This window comes from Podarcis bocagei, assembly GCF_964188305.1.
Source record: "Podarcis bocagei genome assembly, chromosome: 3".
In the NCBI taxonomy this organism is placed as follows: Eukaryota; Metazoa; Chordata; class Lepidosauria; order Squamata; family Lacertidae; genus Podarcis; species Podarcis bocagei.
Genome location: NC_138127.1, coordinates 31,579,298 through 31,597,786, shown reverse-complemented (window position 1 = coordinate 31,597,786; position 18,489 = coordinate 31,579,298). Strand labels below are relative to the sequence as shown.

The 18,489-nt window shown below is 43.0% G+C and overlaps 1 protein-coding gene across 2 annotated transcripts in view; it reads right to left on the bottom strand.

The window, feature by feature from the left end:
* The window catches only part of FUT9 (fucosyltransferase 9), a 56,186-nt gene extending 39,710 nt beyond the window's left edge, over positions 1-16,476 (bottom strand). Inside the window, exon 1 of one of the 2 annotated variants that reach the window (XM_081186649.1) lies at positions 15,831-16,476. In XM_081186649.1, the coding sequence (XP_081042775.1) occupies positions 15,831-15,972 (142 nt within the window). In that variant the 5' untranslated portion in view covers positions 15,973-16,476. Of the gene's footprint in view, positions 1-14,995; positions 15,732-15,830 lie in introns of those variants that run through there. The other variant, XM_081186650.1, reaches the window with a different exon arrangement.
* Positions 16,477-18,489: the final 2,013 nt, after the last annotated feature.

The window sequence follows — 18,489 nt, the reverse complement described above, 5'->3', positions numbered from 1 at the left end:
TGATATAATTAGAATTAAGGATCTGCTTACAGCCAGACACAGTTGCATGTTATTTACAACAAATCTACTTATTTATGGACTAATTCAGTTTAATATTGCATCTTTTATTATTGTTGTGTAGACAGAAGGCATCTACTTGTGATTTAATGAAATTGCATACAGAGGGGTTTCTGTTGTTTGCTACACTTAGGTTTAATCATCATGGTTGTGGGCGGGACCCGAAGCCCGCCTCACGCAGCTGGCGTTAAGCCCCCCTGCCACCCACTCACCTGGCTGGCACACCACGCCCACAGGTGAGCGCCCAACTGGGCAGCTCGGAGGGGGCGTGGTTGGCAGCTTAACTTGCTGCTGTGCCAGCCATGCGGCCTCATTGTCCGCCTTCCCCGTTGAGAGTCACCTACCGTCCACTCCCTTAGAGCTCAGGGTTCCAGTTTCTCTCTTGGCCTTGCTATAGACCTTAGGTTGGTCGCCCTGGTTGTCTGGGGGGCCTGGTAGGAATTTTCCCATTTGGCATTAGGCTTTGTGGTTTTTCCGCCTACCTCGTAGCAACCGTCACAACTTTTGTGGTATTGGTGGGTAGGTTAGGCATTGGAATGTGTTTGTGGTGTGTGGAAGGGCTAGGTGTGGCCATCGCCTACGCCTTCAATTTTTGGGTATTCCGTTAAAGGAATCCGGCGGTCATGGATCCTGTCCTATGCCTGTGTGGTGGGGGGCCATGGCACGACCCTCAGTGACATCAGGGGAGAGCTTATAGTTGAATTAGCATCTACAGGCTCCACTTACTGGTGAATAAACTCCCCTTTTTAGGCTCACCCCTCTCCAAAGGGGTGGAGTCAATTGCTGTGATCCAATGCTTAAGCCAATACCTTTTCACTTGCTGCAATCAATAAAGTTGTGGCCTTTTCTTGTCCATTAACCTTATCTTACGTGTCCGGTCTCTTCATTCCACTAAGTGGGGGTCGGGCCCTCGAACCACAAGTCACACTTCTCTGAAGTCTCTCAGCCCCACTCACCTCACAGAGTGTTTGTTGTGGGGGAGGAAGGGAAAGGACAATGTTAGCCGCTTTGAGACTCCTTCGGGTAGTGATAAAGCGGGATATCAAATCCAAACTCTTCTTCTTCTAATAGCCACACCAAACCTCAAAGATTGGCCTGCCAAGCTATTGCTAGTGAGCCACACCCACCTTTACAGTGCCTGATGACGCCAGGTATGGGAAAGTTCAAACTGCAGGTCCTGCAATGTGCACTCATGATTCTTCTTTTGCATGCAAAATCCAGTGCTTCTTGAGTTTCTGCACATTTTTCTGTTGCCCTGATACTTCCTTTATAGCTCCAACTTGAATACAAGTCACAGATAAAATTTACAATCTACCGATGTTATATGATGCCTTGTGATTGACAGGTGGGTGGCCCTTTCCCGTATGCCAAAGTGATCCGTGAAAGGCTGGTAATTTCTGGCTGGTTGCATTTCCCCACCTGTCACAGAAAACACAGGGCAAATGCTAAGTATTGCAGGTTTGCAATGTCAAATAATTTTGGAAAGGAAAAGAGAAGGAGCCCTGCAATTATTTATTTTAAATTGGGATGCTTAAATGCTTACCAGCCACCACAGAATATTTCAGTCATTCCTCCAAACTTTGCCAGTGGCTTAGCAACAAACTAGATGTGATTGCACAAGAACATGCTGAAAATGAGTACTCCTATGTAAAAAGAGGGAAAAGCCCTGCCCAGTTAGAACAGCAAGCCATGTCAAACAATACACATCTTTTCCTGTGTCCCTCCATGTACTTTTGGTATCCAAATATTACCAAAATAAGGAAAACAATGACAAGATGATACGTGGTATGGATGGAATTAATGGAATGCCTTCCACAACAAACACTCTGACCATGGCTCCCTTAAAGCTCCACCTCACAGTTTGCAAATAATAATATGGGCACAGCATATTCTAGAGGGCAAGGAAAACATTAATTGTATAATTAATTATTATGAGGGAAAAATAAATATTTTACAAAGCTGCACAGCAAGGCGAAAAATCATAATTGCTGAGTGCAATAAACACTCAAGGAAAGCAAAAGAAAATTATATCACTGTGACATTTTCAAATTAAAAGCAAAAAAGTCAAAATTTCATCTTCTAGTTCAATCATGAACCTTTTATTATAATGCAATGTAGAAATGTTGGTTGAGGTGGCCAAGTAGATGACATCCCTTCTAGAAAGTGCTGTCAAAAGTGGGTCTACTTCACATTGCTACATAAGAAGCCATGATAGCCCTATTAAAAAACAAAACAGTCAATGGAGCAAAGGGATATTAGTCTCATGTTCACCTGGATCCTGTATATATGCTCTCAAAATAATAAAGGTAAAGGGACTCCTGACCATTAGGTCCAGTCGTGACCCACTCTGGGGTTGTGGCGCTCATCTCGCTTTATTGGGCAAGGGAGCCAGTGTACAGCTTCCGGGTCATGTGGCCAACAAGACTAAGTCGCTTCTGGCAAACCAGAGCAGCGCACAGAAACACCGTTTGCCTTCCCGCCGGAGAGGTATCTATTTATCTACTTGCATTTTGATGTGCTTTCGAACTGCTAGGTTGGCAGAAGCAGGGACCATGCAACGGGAGCTCACCCCATTGTGGGGATTTGAACTGCCAACCTTCTGATTGGCAAGTCCTAGGTTCTTGTTTAACCCACAGTGCCACCTGCGTCCCCTCAAAATAATATATCTGCATTAAAAGCTTCTCTGAAACTGTCCAAATTCAGACACTATTTGTGGACTGTTATATGAAGCCTAATGTCTATAGGTGACTTGCTAGTCTTAGAGTGAAATATAGAGCCCATGATAATAAATACATAATTTATATTTCATTTGCTATACAGAATCTATTTCTAACGGGCTAACCTTTTCTTGTTATACAAGAAAATTTCTGATTTCAACAGAGATTAAAACTGCATGTTATCACTGATTTAAATGCTTCTTTGTGTTAACAATTATCTGCAGCATATTCTTCACTGTTTAGAGAACTACTTATAAATTTATTTACTTTTAAAATAAATAGATTTTACCCCTACCGTGGGATTTTAATCACATTTCTAACTACATATAATAATCAACATTCTTTTGAAAATAGTTTTATTCATTTCAAATGTTTCTGCTATAAAGAAGTCTGCACCAGACCAAATAAAATGACAACCATCCTAAACAGTTTATGAAGTAGTTTGAGGAAAAGGTCAAATGCCAGGCATGCCACAGAAAGATATACTGAAGGGAAGCACGTATGCCAATTAAAGAGCTTCAGTTTCAGATGGATTAAGGACTGCTGAAATGCCCCTGGTGTAATTTACAGATGGTAGTGCCACCACCACCTGTATTTTAATACTTTAGTCTGAGCACATAGAATCCAGACCTACAGTATCTCAAAGTGAAGAGCAAGAGATCAGCTCTCCTCCTAGTAATTAAGTGCCTTGAGGCAATAGTCAGTGTGGGCAAGACTGCCCAAGCAAAGGCTCAATACTCAACCTCAGGTCTCTAAGATAGTTAGTAAAGCAAAAGAAACCTTATGAGGTGTAAACCTGAGAAGATATTTCATTTTGTAAACCTGAGAAGATATTTCATTTTGATCCAGATATTTCATCTGGATCAACTCAGTGAAACCATTTTATTTTGGATTTATGCACACCTCAGGTGATGTTTCTGTTCCTTGCTGTTATGGAAGAACAAAACCTCTAGCAAACATAGTGACAAGGGGGTTGAGGCTTTGGGTACTGTTACAATGTTTAAAAGAGTAAAATGTGTAACTTACTCTCTGTGGGTTGTGTCCAACTAAGCCATACTCAGAGTAGATGCATTGAAATCAATGGACTCAAGTTAGTTGTGATTAACAAGGCCATTGATTTTAAAGGGACTTAGTTGGATATAGCATTATGTTTGAACATTAAAAATAATAAATTCCTTTGGTGAGGATTCCTACCTTGATAGCATCTAGTAGTGCAGATGGAGAAGCAGGAGCTTAGCAAAATATTTTTCAAACTTGCTGCTGCTGCTGTGGCTCTCAAATAGTACTGAGTAAACATGTGAAGAATAGTACACTAGCAAGGCAATTCTACCATGCATGTATGACGTGGAATGGGTGGTGGCAGATAATCTAACATAGAAATTGCCATATCTACTGCCAGGCAATTTTGCTTTGGGCAAGGCAGGAGGTGAGTGCATAGAAGTTTTTTACCCCCTGAGTCACACCTGTGACTCTTCACCAGTCTGACTCATCTTTGCCTCTTGGCTTCCCTCCTACCCTGTTTCAGCTTTTCCCTCTGATTCTGGATTTCTCTGCCACAGACATTCCCAGCTTACTAAGCCCTGTAACCCCTTCAGCTTCCAAAACTTCCTCTTCCAATTCTTCTCCCTCTTCTCCCTCTGCCCACTCATCATTGTCCCACCAAGACAACTTGGACTCTAAGCCATCTTTCCTTCCACCACCTCTCTGCATCCAACTAGTCCATGACAAGCAATGGATATGTTATACTGATTAATAATAATGCTCTTAAAATATAACAGTTACCACCCCCCAAAAAATACTCTTATTGTATAGAATAATGTTAAACAGTGGCCAATAGTCCACGTGCCAATTTTGGAATTAATTTTAAGAATTTTCTACATTAAATTAGATAAGAGCAGAACAAACCCCCAAAACAAGAAAGAAAGAAAGAAAGAAAGAAAGAAAGAGTCATATAAATAGGGAAATCTGTTCATTCTTATCTGAATATGCATATGCTGCAGTCAATGTCTAAATTTTGATATTCACATAATTCAACCAGTATTGTCAGTATTTGCATGTGCCTGCCAACATTCATAACATTTTGAGCGTTCACTATAACATAAATCACAACAATTTCATCAGTATAAATTCCTGTTTTGCATTTTGTATGGCTTCCTGTAACAAGTAATGCAATACACACACACACACAAAACCAACAACTGCTAATTTGTATGAATATGTTAATAAGTATTTAAGAGATTGCAATTCCCTGATTCAAATATTGAAGATCACACTATTATATTTGTGTTGCTAATGTCTATACTGAAAACATTTAATAGCATTTTAAAGAAACAAAGTATATAGATATGTGTTCAAAAATTGTAACTGAGCAAAAAGTTACTCTAATTATCTTATCCTTAACTGTCTCAACTCCTGAAGCTCAAGGTGATGAAGGCAAAACTCTAGCTTCACTCACATGCTTTCAACAGCACTTAAAAACACTAATGAGGGAATGGATGCTCTAGAAAGCTGGAAAGTACATACAATGCCCACCAAAATTCTCTTTATTGTGCTGTAGGGGAGAAAAAGCAAAACTTGTACCCTCTGATTTGTGTCTCCTCCTGCTGCTGGACAATGCTAGTATGTATATCATGTTTCTAGTGATGTATGGAAGTGAGAGCTGGACCATAAAGAAGGCTGATCGCCGAAGAATTGATGCTTTTGAATTATAGTGCTGGAGGAGACTCTTGAGAATCCCATGGACTGCAAGAAGATCAAACCTATCCATTCTTAAGGAAATCAGCCCTGAGTGCTCACTGGAAGGACAGATCCTGAAGCTGAGACTCCAATACTTTGGCCACCTCATGAGAAGAGAAGACTCCCTGGAAAAGACCCTGATGTTGGGAAAGATGGAGGGCACAAGGAGAAGGGGACAGCAGAGGACAAGATGGTTGGATGGTGTTCTCGATGCTACTAGCATGAATTTGACCAAACTGCGGGAGGCAGTGGAAGACAGGAGTGCCTGGCGTGCTCTGGTCCATGGGGTCACGAAGAATCGGACACGACTAAATGACTAAACAACAACATATCATGTTTCAAGTAAAGAACTTATATGATATAACTCTGCTTTTGGATAATACTCACCTTGTGCCCAAGGGACACGTAGCTAGACAACTCTCATATTAGGAATACTGTGAGCATTCACAGCCTTGTGAGTCATACCAAGCTGAGAATGGTACCCAAGATTCTACTTGCCCCCAAACGACCATTCCTATTCCCCTAAGGCATAGCAATTTACCTCTGGCAACAGGAAAGACAGAAGGTGGTCTTAGGGGTGTCATCTCCAGCTGGGGATGGACTGGAGCCACTAATCTCATAAACCTGGGGTGGGTGGGGATGCTGCTTTTTTCAGAGGGCATTCTTTCTGGCAGAAATTATGCCAATAGGATGGTCTCAGTCCCATCCCTGGCATGAGAATATGCTCTGTCAGTATTTGCTGCTGCCTCCAACACTATCACCAGTAAGTTTCTGGGTCCATGGGGAAAGGGAAAAGGGACAGAAGGTGGTTGCTCCATGAACTTGAATTGCACTGACAAATCTTTAATCTTTTTGGGTTGAACCAGCATACGGAAGAAATTTGGTCCAGTTCACATTTCAGTGCAAAACTCTTTAATTAATATGAAAAAAATACACAAACTGAAATGCAGCTATGTTTTGAAATTCATGCTTCTCTCTGAACAAGCAACGTTTAAAAAAATGTGTATCAGGAGAAATTTGCATTAAATTGCTGGTGAATTTTAATGAGAACTTCTTTTTTTAACATCACAATGATGTGGGAATGTGGAGAAGCGGACCTAAAATTGGAAATATAACAATGTGAGAGAAACCAAAATTCACAGATTTGTCCTTCCTTAGTTGAACCTTGGCATCCTTATGTACTACTAGTCAACAGCAAGTGAAAACCTTTTCTACCCGACTATTTCTGTGAGTGTTTTAAATTGCTGCTGCTGTTTTTGTGATTGTACTATACTGGCACGTTCTTTTGCTGTATTTTTTTATTTTAATTAATTAATTTTTATAATGAATGATTTTAGAATGTTGTTTATGTTGTACTTTTGTACTGTTTTATTGTTGTTAGCCGCCCTGAGCCCGGCTTCGGCTGGGGAGGGCGGGATATAAATAAAATTTATTATTATTATTATTATTATTATTTGATTATTTTCTTGTCTTGTCTCACTGAAATTTTAATTTAACTTGCTTTTATCTGTGTATTCTAACCTAGGTGCAGCTACTTTTTCTGAGACAGTAGAAAATCCTTAACACATCTAAGTAGGCATCTTGCCAGATCTGCCTGGCCATCCTCCAGAAGCAGTTCAAGACATATTTATTAGAACTGGCTTCTGGTGGCCAGGACCATATGGGATGAGGGTTTAATCCTTGGAGACTCCGGATCTAGCATAGGTGGGTCTTGAAACTACATGTTGTAGTAGTTTCCCCCTCATGACAAGAATGCTCCTGTTCAGGATTTCTGCTAGCCAGCCATGAATTCATCCAGGATACTATATGACCGGGGTAAGGAACTGGACTTGGCCAGTAGGTCACATTATTATCTTCCACACCCCTCGAAGTCCAAGAATGGAAGGTTGCTGGAGTCACCCACCCACTGATCACCTGATCCCACAATGGTATCAGGTAGCCTCCAGAACCTCCATTCAAAACACTATTGAGTCTTCAAAAGTCTCTTAAAGTTCTGGGCAAAATAGTGCTCATTTGCTTTGGAATTTGGACAAATTGGTTGCACTGGTCGAGCTGGTACCTTCCCCTTGTTTCCCCATTTGGGTTACAATCCTGTTGGCACTCACTACCTGAGTTCATTATTAAAGCAAGTGGCACTTTTACTTATTCTAATTCTGGGGAAAGTTGCTAGAAAGGACTGGAAATGAATCTGTAAACATTAGAAAACTCAGTTTGCAAAAGTTGTTCCTAACTTGCCATTACATTTCTGTAAGAAGCCCGTTTTAATGTTGGGTAACATGGAAGAATAATAAGCCCTGATCAGATCCTAGTTTATTACATGGGTTTGTTAATCAACATTAAGCTAGAGTTCCTAAGTTTGGATGCAATGAAGAATTTGGGGTTAATGTAAGCAATGATCTCTATCCTGAAGCCGATGTACTAGTAGAGGAGGGGAGGGAGGAGTGTGGAGTCATGGCACTAGTTCACAGGCTGCAGATGAAATCAAAATGAATATCTGAACACAGCCAATTAATGCCTATATAATAAAACTGTCACTGCATAACTGGTACATTTATTCTCATAACATTACATCAGTCTGCAGGGCTGCCATATTTTATTCCCCATGACTTTAACAGCTGAACAGGCAGAATTCACAGATGATCATGTCCCCATCAGTGCACTTGTTGAATTTCTGTCTGCCATGCAGAAGGTATAGACACAGAAGCTGTCTTAAGGGAGGCATCAATGCTTTCATGACATCCACATGAATTACTCTAAGGCTGCTCGGCAGTGTGTGAAGTAGACCTCACTTGCAACTTGGGTGGTAGTCTTTAGGGGAAATAAGGGAAGAAACACTAGTGTTGTTCTGCCACACTTGCACATAGCCTTGCACAAGAATTCACACAGTGTAAGTTTTTGTTGCAGGTGCCACTTGTTACATTCTATTTTAGAACGCTCAAAATGCAGGTTTTGAATTATTTAACTTATCAATGCATGCTTCAAAGAACTGATTTTTTATTTCATCATTCTCTGTGAAAACTGGTTATGTAAAAGTACATTCAAAATGAAAAAATACAAAGAGGAAGAAAGGAGAAGCAATGGAAACAGCAAAATTATATTGACCTTGGTAAGGTAAAAGTAAAGGTAAAGGACCCCTGACAGTTAAGTCCAGTTGCAGAGGACTCTGGGGTTGCAGCGCTCATCTCACTTTACAAGCCAAGGGAGCTGGCGTTTGTCCGCAGACAGATTTTCTGGGTCATGTGGCCAGCATGACTAAGCCACTTCTGGCACAACAAAACACCGTGACCAGAGCAGTGCACAGAACCGTCGTTTACCTTCCCGCCAGAGGGGTGCCAGTTTATCTACTTGCACTTTTTGGCGTGCTTTCAAACTGCTAGGTTGGCAGGAGCTGGGACCGAGCAACGGAAGCTCACCCCATCATGGGGATTCGAACCGCCAACCTTCTGATCAGCAAGCCCAAGAGACTCAGTGGTTTAGACCACAGTGCCACCTGCGTCCCTGACCTTGGTAAGAGTACATACCAAATTTGTGATTTCCACCAAGACCTCTTTGAATTCATGCAATTCATGATGTGCCTCACCATCTTACTTAGCCTATGCAATAATAATAATTTTAAAATGCTGCAATGGTATCTTCATTTACTCACTGTAGTAAGATTATCCATTTATTTAACAATCAGCTGAAATAATCCCCAGTGATTTCAGGGCAACTTACTTTCAAAAAAGTTTGTTTAGAATGAAGGTGTTGCAGGATGGAATTATTAAATCATCAAGCATAAGTCAAGGACAATAGTATTCATGAGTAATTCCTAATGGACATGGATAATATTGCTACTAGATCCCTTATGTCTGTGCATGATGTAGTTGATTAATACTGTCATAACATTGTCATTGTGCAGGCTTTATGCAATGCCACTGTAATTGCTTAAGTTGGGGAGTAGTGGCAAGGGAGATGCCAAACCTTTTTGATCTTATACTCTCCTCAATTACAACATAATGTGACAAACCAACAGCAAATTTGGGCTAAATTAAAACACTCCCACCGAAACCAATGGTGAAACCAATGTGAATGTCTCCATCATCAGCTCTCAACACTTTGCTTTCTTGTTTACATGAGAAAGGTAAAGGTAAAGGTACCCCTGCCCGTACGGGCCAGTCGTGTCCGACTTTAGGGTTGTGCGCCCATCTCACTTAAGAGGCCGGGGGCCAGCGCTGTCCGGAGACACTTCCGGGTCACGTGGCCAGCGTGATGAAGCTGCTCTGGCGAGCCAGCACCAGCACAGCACACGGAAACGCCGTTTACCTTTCCGCTATAAAGCGGTACCTATTTATCTACTTGCACTTTAGGGGTGCTTTCGAACTGCTAGGTGGGCAGGAGCTGGGACTGAAAGACGGGAGCTCACCCCACCACGGGGATTCGAACCGCCAACCATGTGATCGGCAAGCCCTAGGCGCTGAGGTTTTACCTACAGCGCCACCCGCGTCCCTTGTTTACATGAGAAAAGAGGATTCCAAATAACTAATCAAATAATCCTGACAAAATACCAGGAGTATATAAGTCCAGCAAAGCAAAACAGCTCAGTTATGATAGCACAGGGCTACACCATGCCTATAAGAATGGGAAGTGGGTCTCGGCTATGGATTTATTTATTTATTTATTTAGCAGGTTTTATATACAAAGTGATTGCAGTAAAACCCCAAAACAGTTTACAAATAGAATAAAATAACAGAAATAGCAGCAAAAAAATCCAACTATGTAAAACAGTCAAAAACAATTAAAATCAGCAATAAACTAAAAACCAGATTGAAACACATGCCCACAATCTACATGTTTGTATAGGCTTGCCAAAACAAAAACATTTTTAGCAAGTGTCGAAAGGAGTACACTGAAGGTGCCTGCCCAATGCTATTAGTGACAGAAGCTACTCTACATGAACACAATGGACACTGCACAGACAGGAATCTGCAAAGTCACAACAAATGTATCTCAAACCACGTTTCACTACCACTGAAAGACCCGAAGATGATAAATTCACAAAAGGGGACAATGTCATCCTGCTCACCTCTCCTGCTGCATCAAATCCAGCACTCGATGGTCAGTGCTACCAAGCAAGGACCAGACATCATGCTCCAAGCTATTTGCAGGATTATGCTATATGAAGGAATCTGTTCTTCTGAATCATAGGTGAATTTTCCAGTTTTATTCCATTGCTTTATTTGTTTAGTTTTATTATTTTAGTTGCAGTTTTTATTGTACAGTTGTAAAAGTGTTGTCAAGTGTTTTAGGATTTCTCAACTGTTCTGCGGTTTTATATTTAGGGGAAAAGGAAGGGTGTAACCTTTATGGAAAATGTAGGGTACATTTGTAAGCTTGGGAGAATGGACTGAGCAGGGAGCGGGAGACCATGCCCCAGAGCATTATATCTGCATTTCTTCCTTAAGCACCCAAAGAAAAGAGATGGAACTCCCAAGCACTCTTAACACATGACCATGGAGTGTCTCCATATCCCAGGCATGTCCAAAGTCTGTCTCAGGGGGCCTAATCCGGCCTGCCAGTCGGTTTAATCCAGCCTCTGTGGTAGTTTATTTCCTGGGGGTAAAATCCTAAAAAAACTTCAACAAATTCAATCCTAAAAAAACCTCAACAGCTTCATTCCTACCTTCACTTCATCAAATCTGGCCCTCTTTGAAAAAAGTTTGGACAGCACTGCCATATCCCATAAATTCTGTACTGAAACATGGGGGATTCAGTGTCCTAGCTTAAAAAGTCTCCCTTATTTAACAGGTTGAATCAATGCCTCTCATACAGGGGATATATGCACTTTGCATATACAGGGACATCATTGGCCACAAAACCCCAAACCAGCTCCATTATAAGTAAGTGATGTCCACCTGATTGTGTAATTAATTTCTGTTTGTGCAACATGACTTCCCCAACACTTTCCCCTCCCTGTAATCCCTCATATGCCCCCCATATGTGTTTCAGGGGGTCCCACAAACACTACCAAGCAGATTTGGGGAGTGTGCAGGGGGGCTGCAGAGAGCAAGAGAGGAAGGGAAAATCCCATTGTATTAGGCACAATGTTGGCTGTCACCCATTCTATTAAATCCCAAGTGATTTGAAATTGGTTATTCTGAAAGAGATGATTAATGTGATATAAATGTTTAAGGTTTATGATTTAAGTAGAAAAAATATATATGCATGTTTTAAAGAAAACTTTGTTGCTATCCTCTCTGGGTACAGAGAGAAAAAACACAGAAAGGCGGAAAAACCCCACAGCCAAATAATTTGTGAAAATTCATGTAATCTTTAACAAGAATTTGTATTAACTACAATCATTCTGGAGATAAGGGTTGCTGAAACAAAACCTGAGAAGACCCTTAAACACTTGAAAGTTCCAAATATTATATAGTATTACAGTATTGTTATTTTCATTATATTCTTTATTGTTGTCTGTTCTGATTATCACATTAATACTTTTCATGCCCTTGGAACCTCGAAAGGGCTTTTTCTTTCCATTGCCTCTTTTTCAGTGAAGAATTTCAGCCACTGTTCTCTAATTCATTACAGAAGTTTATATCTTTACCTGTATCACACCATTTTAATGTTTTCAATAATGTTTCCAATATAATATCTTCTTCAGTTGTTCCAACCAACTGATTGCATATGATTAACACAGAATCACAGATTAGAATTCAGTAGCATTTTCCAAAACGCACCCCCCAAATCAACATCTGGACTCAGCTGCATTCTAGTTTTTTTAAAACACAGTAAATTCTCGTAGTATTATTTTAAATATACATTTTGCTATATAACCCCCTGTACTTAAAATATTATTTCATGAAATAATATAATTCATATATTTCAGATATATGAAACTATCATTTAAGAGCATTAGGAGTGGAAATCTCTTTTATCCAGCATATGTCTTCCTCCCCACCCCCTTGCAGGTAAAATTAACCAATTTAGTCATACACATTTATAAACCAGTGAGATGATTGAACACCCCCCCCCCACTACTTCAGCCATCCACTCAGCCATAATGCTCAGCCATTGGCCTTGGACGACTTAACTTCTTACCTTGACAGAGATGTTACAAAGCCAAAGCGAGATAAGCATATACTGTTGAACTTTGACATTTTGTTTTAATAAATCAAAATCCAAGGTATATAAATAAAGAACACACACAGAAGTATGAATTGCCAGCCCAATCCTTCTTAAAAGTCAATAAGCCCCAAGCATCTTCCATATACCTGTGTTGAAGTATTATCCTAAACTCAGTCTATGCTAAAATTTACCTTCACCCCATCAGTGATTATTCTGGTGCAGATATTCCCCAGGTGTAGATGGCATACTAGAATTTCATGCTGATTTGGCAAAACCAATCTGGGTGCAGGTCACCATAATGAGTGCATCTCATATACCTAAAATGTGCTTGTGGATGGGGGCTAAACCTTTCTATTCAGCATCCAAGGCTGTTTCGTCATATCAGTGATCTTTGCAGAATTAAGCCTGCGTATGTTAATCTCTTAACAGTAGGTTGGCTGGCATTTGCTTGAAGAAGTGGGATCAATGAATTAAAATTGTTTCCCCTAGTCCTGCCTTAGTCTCACTCCAATGGAGCTAACTATCTGTATGGTGGGTGCAAATGGAGAGCCCTCGTGCACAACAGCATGCAGGCATGCAGCCACCTGTCACACACAGAGGATCTCTAGATTGGGTTCAGTGCCTGGAGTTTTCCTAACTAAGCACCGTCATCAGAGTTTTATTGAACCAGCAGCAACAGGCTTATGTCAAACTGTAAGGTATCTGAAGCAACTGCTGCTACATGGATCATGGTGCCCGTTCATGATGTTGGTTCAGTTTAAGGGATAAAAGATCCAGCTGATATTTGCTTTAATGTAATGTACAATCCAATAACAAATGTTCCAATTCCAATTTCTTAATAAATTACTTTATCTAACCAGTGTTTGTACTAAGGCAAGTCTGCAGAATTCTTCTTTGTCTATAGATGCAATTATTTCTTATTTTATTCCCTTTATTACTAGTACATAACAATTATTCTACTTAATTTTTCATTCCCTATATTATGGTGAACATATTAGACACTTACTTTATTTTATTTTAGCAAACAAAGGCACTGTGTTGCATTTTCCATTTTATTTCTTCCTCTAGTTATTTTATTGTACTGTAGTCCATTCCTATTCTCCATAGAACAAAGGTTTCTAAATATATGGAGGTAAACTTCTCATAGGTCTAGGCTGAAGTGGTACAAATGCAAAAGCCTTTAAAACGAGGGGGAGGTAGAATTCTATGTTTAAGTTACAACCCTTCACATGTGGCTAATGAAATAATGCTTACCTTAAAAGGGCGGGGGAAGATGAAGGTTAAGATGAAACAAGGAACCACAAATGTAGCACTTGTATATATATGCATACAATGGTGTCGCGTGTGAAAAAAGAGAACAAGGAACCACTTCTCTCTTTTTTCACATGTGACACCATTGTATGCATATATATATACAAATGCTATATTTTTTCTGAAAATATTTTTTTGGGGAAGAGAAATCAGGGCAATAGCTTTTGAGCTACAGCTTAATATGGTGATAGAAAAGCAAACCCTCCATGACATAACTATTACTAGTAATGACAGACTGACTCATTGCCATAAAAACCCATGGAACTGATAGTTTTGAACTACCAACAACGTTTCAACTATTAGCAATTACTACCTAGTTTTCAGCAATCCAGGAGCTCTCAAAAGTTACTGTCAATGCTCACAAATCAAGCGCAGGTTCACAAATCAAGTGCTACAACCTTGGTTTCTAGGTAGATACCAGTATTCAAAAAGACATTTCACTGTGCCTGTGAAACTTACTGTGTGTGAATGTGGTGTGTGTGTGCTTTTAAAGCATTCCGTCCTATAATCCAAAATATATGCTGCTGCAGTATAAACGAAGAAAAGTCCCTTTGTCATATTTGACAGACACACATGCACTGAAAACCGAAAACCCAAATAGGAATTATAGTAGGATTACTACTACATGCTCCAATTTCTTCAGTTCAGCAGAACCATTATTACAATAAACACTGACTCAGGTGTGTGTGTGTGTATGCTCATATTTCAAAGATTACAAGATTGCAGAGTTACTTCAGCAACAGGCTCAAAAACCTATGTTTCTAGTGTAGCCAGCGATGCTGTCTATAAAGTAATGATGGGGTGTTGGGGGGGGGTGAGTGGAGAGAGAAACTGCTGTCATAACAACCCTTCCACAGAGCACTACTGAAATACTGAAAATAGTCTGAAAATACTACACAGCCTACAGCGATATAAAGGGAGGGGGAAGAGGAAAAAGGCATTTCAGTAATGCAACATCCCCATTCTCCCATCTGGAAGGAGACCTAAGAAGAGGGGTGGGGTGCTCTGGCCATTCATTCTTGGCGTCTCCTTCCTGCCTTCGCCCTGAGAGCATCCTAACGGCTTACCTATGGCCCCCAATCACATCACCGCAGCCCTGGGGAGCCAGGTGTGCAGGGTGCCCTCTTCTTCTGCATAGATGGCATTCTTTGCTCAGTCGCGAGGAATGGTCCAGCGCTCCCGTGGAGAACTCCTGGCGCGAGCCCAGCCAGCTAGCGGGCAAGCAGGAATCTCTTTTAAAGACTTCATTGTACGGCAAGGAGCAGGAAGAGGAGGAGGAGGAGGAGGGAAAGGAGAGAAGCCTGCAAGGGCACGAAGGGACTGTCGAGGGGGAAAACCTCCACAGCTCCTCTTCACCCACTTCTCTCTTTTGAAACAACCACCAAAAAAATCAGGAAAAGTTAATAGCTGCTCTGAAAGGAGCAGCTCTCAGAGAAAGGTCTCTTCGGCTGGGCTGAGGACTCAAAATGGGTAAAAAAAGGATGAGCGAGAGGAAGAAGGGAAATGCCTCCTGGGTGCCCAGTGACCCCAGAGGCCAAGAGGGACACGTGCTATTCAAAAACCACGCTGGAGGGTTCTGGGGCGCTGGACCCGAGATTGGGAAGCTGTTGTTTCTATCCTCGTCCCAAGAACAGGCTCCCTTTCTCGCTCTCCTTCCCTCAGACGGTCTCCTCAGCTATGAGGGGCTGCCCAAAGGCGAGCCTGCTCCCTTTCCCTGCGGGGCAGGAATGCCGCTGACTGACTGACTGACTGACTTGTCCCCCTCAGGCAGCCGCCCGCCCGCCACTTGCCCCGAAAACCGAGAGCGCGCCAAAATTCACCCCTCGCTCGCCCGCCCCCCGCCGCCACCCCCTTCGCCGGCTAGAGCAGGTGCTCCGAGGGAGGAGCCACTCCTTCACTCACCCGTCCTCGGTGGGAAAAGGCGGGAGCGCAGCCGAGGCGCCGCCCTGGGGGCAGCGGGGCAAGAGGAGCAGCACGAGCAAGAGCGGGCGCAGGGGGGAGCGGCCGAGCCGGGGCTGCTCCTGCGCGCGCTCTCGCTGCCCATCCTCGGCGCCGGTGCTGGATGGAGGAGGCTCGGAGAAAGAGAGAGAGAAGCAGGAGAGGGAGACACGGAGAGAGAAAGGACTCAGCCTGGGGCTCGCGCACGCGCGCGACCGGCAGGCGCGCGACCGAGCGAGGTGGGGGGGAGAGAGAGGGTGGCTGGGCTGCTGGTGGCGATGTGAGGCGCGCGCGGGGTCGCTGCTGCTGCTGCTGCTGCTGTTGAAGACGCCGGCTGGTGTCGCCGCGGTCTTCCCGCTTCGCCTCCCACCCCCCACCCCCCTGCAGCAAAGCCTCGCGGTTTCGACCCGCTCGCCGAGGAAGTCGGAGCCGCTTGGCCGGGCTGGGGTGGGCGAGAAGGAGAGCCGAGGCTGACGGAGCGCGCAGGCAGAGGGGTCTCCTTTTGTGAGGGGCCTCCACCCCCTCGGTTTCTCGCGGCCCCCTCTTGGCGCCGCGCACCCACAGCAGCTCCTTCCGCGGGGAAGGTCGTTCTGTGGCAGAAGGGCAGCGAGAGCCCCCGGCCGCCCCCTCGCTCGCTCTCGGCTCTCCGTCTTCTTCCCCTCCCGCTCGGCGCCCCCCGGTTCTCCAGCGCTGCCTCCTTCAGAAAAGGAGGAGAAAAAGAGGCAGGCAAATCAGGGTTATGCAAAAGCCAGGCAGAAGCATCCCTCATGGATGTGTGACACATCGCAAGACGGGCTTTTCCTTCCTCGCTGCTATGATCATTTGTCCCCCTTGTGTGTGGTTTTGCCACATCGCCTTTGTTGGCAACAACGTAACGCGCCTGCAACAATGAGGAGGCGAGGAAAGCGGATGGCCAAAGACATGTCCGTTTCAGATCGGAGAGGGATGTGGGGGTGGGTAGGCTGGATCTGCCTCTTCGCCTTTGCAAATAAAGGTTTCATCCAAACGCGGCGGGGGGCGCACCTCCGAGCTGGGCAGCCGAGCGTAAAGGCAGATCCAGCAGCAGCACCCGACGCTTGCGCACGTGCTGCTCTCAGTATTTGTTTTCTTGTCTAGCTGGGAAGGAATAAAGGAGTTCGGGATACAGAAAGGATGCTCTGTTCTGAGCACTTGATTCTAGCCAGCCAAAGAGACGCAGGAAGGAGACCTTCTGAAAATAGAAACAGCCATACACTGGGATCAGGAAGAAGTTTGCGATGCAGAGCTTTGCAGGAATGCACAGGACATCTCAAGGGATTTGTTAAAACTAACAAATAGTGCCGTCAAGTAAATTTACCTTTAAGCCTATCAAAACGTATTTTGACGTGCAAGGCCCAAGGGGGGACGTAAATATATGGAAATTAGGCAAGCAGGTGCCAACAACAGATACTGGACTGTCAGCAGCTACCTAAGCCATATTTTTTCAACCAAGTGTAATTCTGAACACTGAATGCCTACAGCTCATACATATAGGAAGCTGTAATCCACACTGGTTTCTCGCTGCTCTAATTGGCTGAAAAGAACCACCTATGATGCACAGAGTGAATGATATCTGGGAGGAAAGTATCTGCTCTGTTTCCTCTGTGGCACTTCTTGAACTCTCTGCTCCACTCAGGTTCTGGGGTTCTGCCTCATCCTAATTAAGGACTAGGTAAGACACACAACAGCAATGAGACAGAACTGAGTGGCACTGCAAAGTGCTTTGGAGCACAGATTTTTAAAACAAATCTAAATCGAAATGGCACAAAAAAATAAAATTGATATATTGGCTAATAACAACAAAATAAAGACAGGACACATTTGAATACAGTAGAAGGTATATTTCAAAATACCATATGCTTAGACATGAATGTGGGTAGCATTGCTGTTTTCACACCCTACCAGTATTCAGCTGGAAACTGAATACTATGATGATGATGATTGATTGCTGCTCCTCTCCCTCAGGTCCCAGGATGTGTTACACATTAACACAATACTAAAAACAATATAAAACAACTTACTAGGCCAGATGAACATCTGGACTGGCCTACCATAGCTCCTCTTAGATTCTACAGTGTTACAACAAGAAGGGGTCAAATGCAAAAACGTGGGGGGAGATTGAGGAGACAAGAAGAACATATGGACATAGACTGCAGGGAGCAGCTCATCCGCTCTGCTCTGCAGCTGATCTTTGCAGAGCATGGCATAAATGCCATCACTAAATGGCTAAATGCTGGCACAGAAGCAGAAGGTGAAAGAGGATATAGGAATTACCTGAACATGAGCCAATAGTATAATGCCTCTTTTCAATGGCCTCTGCGTGTGATATGTGCCAGAGGTGTGTATTCAGTTTAGGTGAATCCAAGAACTGAAGCAAGCTGCCTCAGATAGATTCAGGAGTCATCCAAGCCAAATTGGGCTGTTCAGAAACCCATTTGAGACCAATTCAGAGATTTGGAAGGGCACGGAGACACAGGCAGCAAATGTGTGAAAATTGATAGATTTTCCTGCAAGCTCTCTATGTAAGGAAAGCACCAGAGAGTAGGAGGGAGAAAGGTATAATTTTATGGTTGACAGCTCTGCTTCCAACCAAGGGATCATTTTA